At 33.2% G+C, this 7,617-nt stretch overlaps 1 protein-coding gene across 2 annotated transcripts; it reads right to left on the bottom strand.

Annotated features, from left to right (window-relative positions):
• Window positions 1-647: 647 nt before the first annotated feature.
• Window positions 648-7,186, bottom strand: LOC143234696 (zinc finger CCCH domain-containing protein 10-like). 2 transcript variants are annotated; one of them, XM_076472254.1, is made up of 2 exons: window positions 7,066-7,186; window positions 648-3,570 (listed from the first exon to the last, which is right to left on the bottom strand). In XM_076472254.1, exon 2 carries the CDS (start codon window positions 3,434-3,436, stop codon window positions 2,699-2,701), a length of 738 nt encoding a protein of 245 aa, XP_076328369.1. In that variant the 5' UTR covers window positions 3,437-3,570; window positions 7,066-7,186; the 3' UTR covers window positions 648-2,698. The 2 variants fall into 2 exon arrangements, with proteins under 2 accessions (XP_076328369.1, XP_076328368.1); XM_076472253.1 differs by having other exon boundaries at window positions 6,974-7,159.
• Window positions 7,187-7,617: the final 431 nt, after the last annotated feature.

Consider the following 7,617-nt stretch of genomic DNA (forward strand, 5'->3'; position numbering starts at 1 on the left):
AATTTACTTCAAATGATTTGAGTGGAGCCAGTCAAACATATCTTTCCCATTATCAGTTACTAATGGTCAGATTTTACTTCCCGATTGCTGCCATTGGTGTGTTTGTCTTATACCAAAGCCACATCGAGCTATCCACCGTGTTGGGAAATGAACCACTGTTTTTAACCCGAGTACTGTAGAAAGGTTCTCAACTGACATAGCAACTCTAACCCGAACACTTATGAAGAATGCCTCAGTAGAGAAACTAACATGTCGTTTGCTGTTTCTTCCAACTCTCAGTTTCAGTCCATTAAAATTCTCACTTCAGTTTTTATTCTTGAACATCTTACAGGATAATTACGATAACATTTCTGTGTTTAGAAGGATCAAGAAACCAGTTACCTCATTAATTACTTTACATATGTAAACAAGAATGTGTACATATACGAGGGTCATACTGTACTATATATAGAAGTTTGTTTGTCCTGTAACTCACCCTAGGCTTGGGTCCTATCAGACGTGGTTTAATCAACTAGGAACGATTTGGGGCGTGCCAAGAAGTTAGTATTCTTCAGTTTACTCTTTCATTATGTAGGTATACATATGTACTGGTATATTTAGGGCAAAAACAGAAACACTGACTGTATTCATAACTAGTAAAACATTAGTTCTATAACAATTTTATTTTCAAAGATTTGTGTTTCACACATTGTTTATACATATTTTCAATATAGATACACTAATAGTGATGTTCTTAATCCACTTTATTTATAAAACTGAAATACAATAAATAATGAAACCCAGTGGACAGAAAGTTTTATTCTTACTAACTTTTTATTACCTCTAGCATGTTTTGTTTCTTTAAAAACAGATCACCTGCTACCAGTAGCAATACATAGTAGTTTGTAGTAAACTTTGCACCTTAAGATGTTAACTTGTACATGAGTATTGTGTGTTTCATCTCACAAGCTAGTCAGTCTCTAAGCTTGATAAGTACAAGCACTTTTAAAATGAGCCTTATCATTTAGATGGATGGAACTATCCCAATGTACTTTATCTATACTTTTAACTTCACTCAAAAGTAGTAAAAACAGTAAATAATGGACTTTTAATGGAGTGCTAGTCTTACACTAGAATATCATGTTAAGTTGATCATCTTAATGGAGTGCTCGTCTTACACTAGAATATCATGTTAAGTTGATCATCTTAATGGAGTGCTAGTCTTACACTAGAATATCATGTTAAGTTGATCATCTTAATGGAGTGCTAGTCTTACACTAGAATATCATGTTAAGTTGATCATCTTAATGGAGTGATAGTCTTACACTAGAATATCATGTTAAGTTGATCATCTTAATGGAGTGCTAGTCTTACACTAGAATATCATGTTAAGTTGATAATCTTATTTCATATAAGGTATTATTAAAATTTTATAGAGTTGATTTTAAGAACATATCTAAGTTACTTACATGGTTTTTCTATTTTAATGTACAGCAGTTATCTATACACAAATAACAGTACAACTATTATTCACTGTCACACAGGTAAAGAATCTTAGTTGCCAAGACAGTGAGATAATGTTACTACAGGTACAGCTAATTTTAATTTATACAGCTATTAAATGTCTTTCCCTTCTCTTATGGCAGCCACTAACATTTTTCCATATACTTTAAAATTATGGTTGTGTTGTTACATGTAAGAACTCACTGTTAATTGATGTGTGAAAATGTTGTTTAGAAAACAGCATTTAAATTGTTCATGTTAAAAAAAATCATGTTTTTCCTTTCAGAAAGCTGTCAATGATCGTTAATATTACACCTTCAACCCCTAAAAACATCTACAATAACGGTCCAAATAGTTACAGTAAAATGATGTCTTGAATTGTTGTCTCTAATCAAATATCATTAGGAGATTTTCCTATGGTAAATAATTCTAAACCTTTTGTAGTGAAGTTTATTTACAAGGCACAACACAGTAACACAGCTTTAGAAAGTTTATTGACAGTGGTACAGTTGCATTTACAATGAGATGAAATTTGAACATTTAATAACACAAATGGAACCTATACACAAAGAAAACATTAAGTGAAAGAATGTCGCAACAAATACTGTCCACCACTAAAACAGACAAAATACTCTATTCAGTAATAGTCACGTGAAAGTGTTTACCAACATAAACATTCAATACATCAGTAACAATAGATGGAATTAGCATAACTCTCCACGTTGAATAAAATTTATATTTTAAATTCACTCGATGACTTATTTTATGTGCTAATTAAATGGTTTAGTGCACAACTATTTGGGTTTCACAGATAGGTTCTCACGCATCTGTCATTTGTTTATAAAAATCTACTGTACCAGCACAGACAACTTGCATATATTTTCATAATACTAATTAAGAAAACAACAGCAAAGAGATGTATGCATCAGTTTTATTGACCAGAAATAACTAAAATATCCTTTTCTCAGGAAAATTGTCAAGATAGTAGGTTTTAAATGTTTACAAGTGATTTAGCATAAAAGATAAATACTGTAAAATAGAAATTAAACAAAAACAATGGAAGTATTTACTGCAAACAGTGGTTGAATTAATTTATAAAATCAACAGCTGCATAAACAAGTCTGAAAAGTACCAGTCACTCAACATACTACAAAAAAATCATGATGGAAATCTTAACATGTTCAATATGTCAAGTTGGTTTTGTGTGTAGAAGTTACTATGGTTGGCCAGCCATCGGCCCACCATCTGGAAACGAGGTGTGGGAATTAGGTGACAGTTCTATAAGTGACAGTTTGCTTGCACGTAACTGTGCATTTTGTTCTAGCAGGCACTCAACAGTTGAGGTTAATTCTGTAACTTGTTTTTTCAGTTCCTCTACTTTACGCCGGAGAATAATGTTTTCCTCTTCCAACATGTGCATGTCAGACATTCGATCAGGACCAGGAGTGGGCAACAGCACCCCCGATCCAAAACCATCATCAAAGGCCTGTCGTTTAAGTTTTGGCTGAAAGTCAAACTCGAAGTTTTCGGGCTCCCCCATAATGGGTGCCCCAACCTCTCCACACATTTCCATACTATATTCTCCCGGCGTCAAGTGTCGGAACTTACAGTAAATTCCTCGCTTACAAAAGCCCCTCAAAAAGTCTTTGCAAACTGGAACCTCACTTTTATGATCTCTCAAAGCATTCTGTACAAGTCTTGGTAGTTTCCCTGTACTCAAATAATATTCTTCTTCCCTCTTGGTACAATGCATGAACTTACAGTTTGCTCGTCGACATCCTCTATTCTGGAAGTCACGACAGAATTTAATATCTTCACTTCCCTTTTCCTCGGTCTCTTTAGTAGGTTCTGGGTGCCTGTATTTACAGTTTGACCCCCGTCTGCACACGTCGCGTAGAAAATCACGGCAGATGTCATCACTACCATTCCTAGTGGAGTTATCGCTTTCGGCCATTCCGTACTTAGAAACAGAAGGAGCTGTAACTTTGAGAAAGTGTTCTTTCAGCAGTTCTTCTTAGCAGACATTCAGCTCTAAGCACGGGTAGCAACTGTTACACTTCTCAGCTCTATTATACACTATCTGTTGCTCTGCAATATTAGAAACAGAGCAACAAATTAACTACAGCATCTGACACAGACATAAGTTCATTTTTAATGCTGTAAGAAATTCAACAGCTTTAATAGCTTGTTTTTACCACATTTTTATGAACTTTAGGGTAAAGTTATTTACACACGTCACTAGTTACTGAAAGTTTTTTAACAGTTATAATTCCAGCTGTACCATGTGATTTAATATTCTGACTTCACATTTATTTCTTTAAAAAAAAAAGTATGCTGGTATCTATGGCATTTTTAGTTGTTTCAGTTTTTTTCTGCCAAAGTCCTTGATCATTTAATATGTTATAATCATTTCTTTATAAACATAATGTGCTACTACATTTAAAGTAAAAACATTTTTGGCACACTGAAAATTTTTTTAATAAAATGTTTCGTCGATTAGCTTCAGTAACATGGTTACCATCATCAGGGGCGAGTGTTACTACAACAGTTACCATCATCAGGGGCTAGTGTTACTACAACAGTTACCATCATCAGGGGCTAGTGTTACTACAACAGTTACCATCATCAGGGGCTAGTGTTACTACAACAGTTACCATCATCAGGGGCTAGTGTTACTACAACAGTTACCATCATCACGGCTAGTGTTACTACAACAGTTACCATCATCACGGCTAGTGTTACTACAACAGTTACCATCATCACGGCTAGTGTTACTACAACAGTTACCATCATCATGGCTAGTGTTACTACAACAGTTACCATCATCACGGCTAGTGTTACTACAACAGTTACCATCATCATGGCTAGTGTTACTACAACAGTTACCATCATCATGGCTAGTGTTACTACAACAGTTACCATCATCATGGCTAGTGTTACTACAACAGTTACCATCATCAAGGGCTAGTGTTACTACAACAGTTACCATCAGCAGGGCTAGTGCTACTGCAATTTCAGTAACAGGGTTAGATTCAGTAACATGGTTACCATGATCAGGGGCGAGTGTTACTACAACAGTTACCATCATCAGGGGCTAGTGTTACTATATCAGTTTCAGTAACACAGTTACCATCATCAGGGCTAGTACTACTACAACAGTTTCAGTAACACAGTTACCATCATCAGGGCTAGTGTTACTACAGGGTGTTCGGAAAGTCGCTATGCACTTATATATTTATTAACAGACATGTTTCAATATAGAATACAGGAGGTAAATATGAATTACAATTATAAACAATGTTGAAAATGACCCCCGTTGGCATCAATACAGGCCTGGATCCTTCTTATTTTGTTTCTAAACACCACTATCACTTGCTGGCTTGAAATAGACTAAGTTATCACTGCTTTCAAAACTGCACAGTGACTTTCCAAACACCCTGTACAACTAGTTGGATGAAATATGTAATAAAGATATCTTTCATTGTGTCTTGATATTATGACTTTAATGTCATAACAGTTTCAGTTTTGTTCTTAAAAACATAAACAACTTTAAAACCTCTTCCGACAAACGTCCTGACATTCTTCTAAATTTAGAAAATACAAACAAGATACAAAACTTAATTCAACAGTTGTCATCAGTCCTATCATCCTAGGATCTTTAAAAATAACCCAAATCAATCTGAAATACAAGTTTATTTTATAATGTAAGATCTTATCCATATTTGAAGGCAGCTAGAAAGAAGTAAGAATCTAAATAAGATCCATCCTAAATTGTAGGTTTTACGCTTCCTGTCACTTCAGACTTAACAAAAGATACAAAACGTTCTGAAACGTGCATGTACACCGTGGCAGAGCAGTGGAATTGTTGACCGTTTTCTAACATATTAGTGGTTGAAAACTTGATTTGTCTAAATAAACTTGACCTGTGAACATGGTTTTGTTTTTCTACTTTGAGACAGTGATGTACATTTTGAAACACTTTTGTTATACACTATGTTAGTATATTGTTACAGTTTTCTAAGATATATAACATTTATTTACATCGAACTAAAAGCACTCAGTAACTGTGATGTTACAGTGGCACTTAAATTTACAATAATCATTGTCCTTTTTAGACTACAATTAGTCCAGTACATTTAGTTGACTGTTAACTTTTGGGGGTTAGATGTCTTTAAGCTTTATATTTTACACTTAATCATGAGGGTAACCAAAACTTGTAGACATGTTCTAATTAGTGGAAATAAAAACTATGTATACAGGCTTCCAACTTCTAACAAATGTCTCATCACTACTAAACTGACTATCTAGGCACATGCTTAGAAAAAAACAAAAACAATGTTTATTGAACTGTGAGAAATGTGTGTGAAATCAAATCTATGTTGAACCCTTATGTTGTTTTCAGATCAGTATAAATATCCAGTTAATGTTACCACTTATTAACCTGACAGTCCATCTACTGTATAAACTTTTTTGAATGTTCTGCTGTCTTAATAATTATTACCATACTATATACTTGTACATTTGACATTCTAAACCATTGTGTTAAATTGTAACTGATTTGACTTTTATCACAAAAGTATTATAAACACACAACATATATCAATTTAGAAATATTTTATCATGTTAAGAGTCCTGATATTAAATGAAACCATAAAGAGCCTCTTCAGTCACATCCCCATATTTTGGCTTCATTTATTTTTCTACGGTGACCTTAAAATTTGAAGATGGTGTGTTTTTTATTTCAAGCTTCCTTTTATAGGAATGTACTTGCCTGATTTTGGATGAACTGTAGGTTGTTAAAAACAGCTGTATCATTGGTCATTTTTAAAAATAACATGAGATGCACACAACAGTAAACTTATTGTATGAATTGGAAGAGTGACGTTAGACAGTATTGGAGACAAGTTCAAATTTGACTTTTCTCTTGTGTAAGGAAGTTTGTTTATATTGATTACATACTTCAGCCATTTCAGTACAATAAACACAACAACAAAAACCTAAAAATCTTGTAAATGAACTAATAATAATAATAACATCTAACTTAATGCAGTAAATTATATAACTACAAAGCTTAACTTAAGAGACTAAGTGCATGCAGGCTGCTAGAAATAATACACTGAATATCATTACACACTGATGCACTGTTACGTTTTTGTTTTTTACTACAACAATGAAATAGCTTGTTAGGAGAGTGAAATACTTTGACTATGGCTTATTGAAAAATCTTGCAGATTTGCTTATGGCAATATAGGAAACAAATACAAGTTACACTTATTTATGACCTGAAATACTGTTTTTACATACTTTTGAGTTAGAATTTAAAATGAACAAATTATAAGGAATACTAAATAGAAAATGTAGTATGCGTGACTTTTTAACACAAATTTACTAAACACTAACCGCTACAATTTACAAAAAGTAGTTAGGCCTAGCAACGTTGCTAGGCCTAATATTCTACTAACAGGTTTAAAAACATGAAAGATGCACTTACATTGCTCAAAATCGTAATCAAACTATTAAGCTCACTACATTTAAAAAGTAAAAAGTTCGAAACTATCAATTATAACGTAATTATGTTCTTACAATATTATTTATAACAGGCAAACTTGAACAAAAATCTGGATGATGAACTAAATTATAACATAAACCTTAAACGTATAAAACAGCATAGCAGCCCTAACGACATAAAGAAATAACATGAAATAAGACGTAAATACAAAAATATTCGAAACAAGTTAATTGAATAAAAACGAAAAAAAAAACCAGTTTAGTTTGATACTTTTAAATGAAACCTTAAAAATTTGTTCACAGCCTGTAAAGTGGGGGAGGTAATCCCTCCGAAATACCTTTCGTTCCGACAAAAATGAATATTTATATGTTTGTTTTGTATTTACAGGCATATTTTCAAGTATATCGTACTTGTTTTGGGTATTTTTGTATTGTCAATTTATATTACTTTTTTAGCTGTCAATAATTTTATTTTTTATACAATTTTCTTACCATATTTGTTTGTTTCTTATGTTATCCTTCAGTCAACCCAATTTGTGTGTGTGTGTGTTTTCTTACAGCAAAGCCACATTGAGCTATATGCAGAGTCCACCGAGGGGAATCGAACCCCTGATTTTAGCGTTGTAA

This window comes from Tachypleus tridentatus, chromosome 12, assembly GCF_004210375.1.
Source record: "Tachypleus tridentatus isolate NWPU-2018 chromosome 12, ASM421037v1, whole genome shotgun sequence".
In the NCBI taxonomy this organism is placed as follows: domain Eukaryota; kingdom Metazoa; phylum Arthropoda; class Merostomata; order Xiphosura; family Limulidae; genus Tachypleus; species Tachypleus tridentatus.

Excerpts from the sequence above, each read along its gene's own strand:
- LOC143234696 (XM_076472254.1), bottom strand. The coding sequence starts at position 3,436 with ATGGCCGAAAGCGATAACTCCACTAGGAATGGTAGTGATGACATCTGC.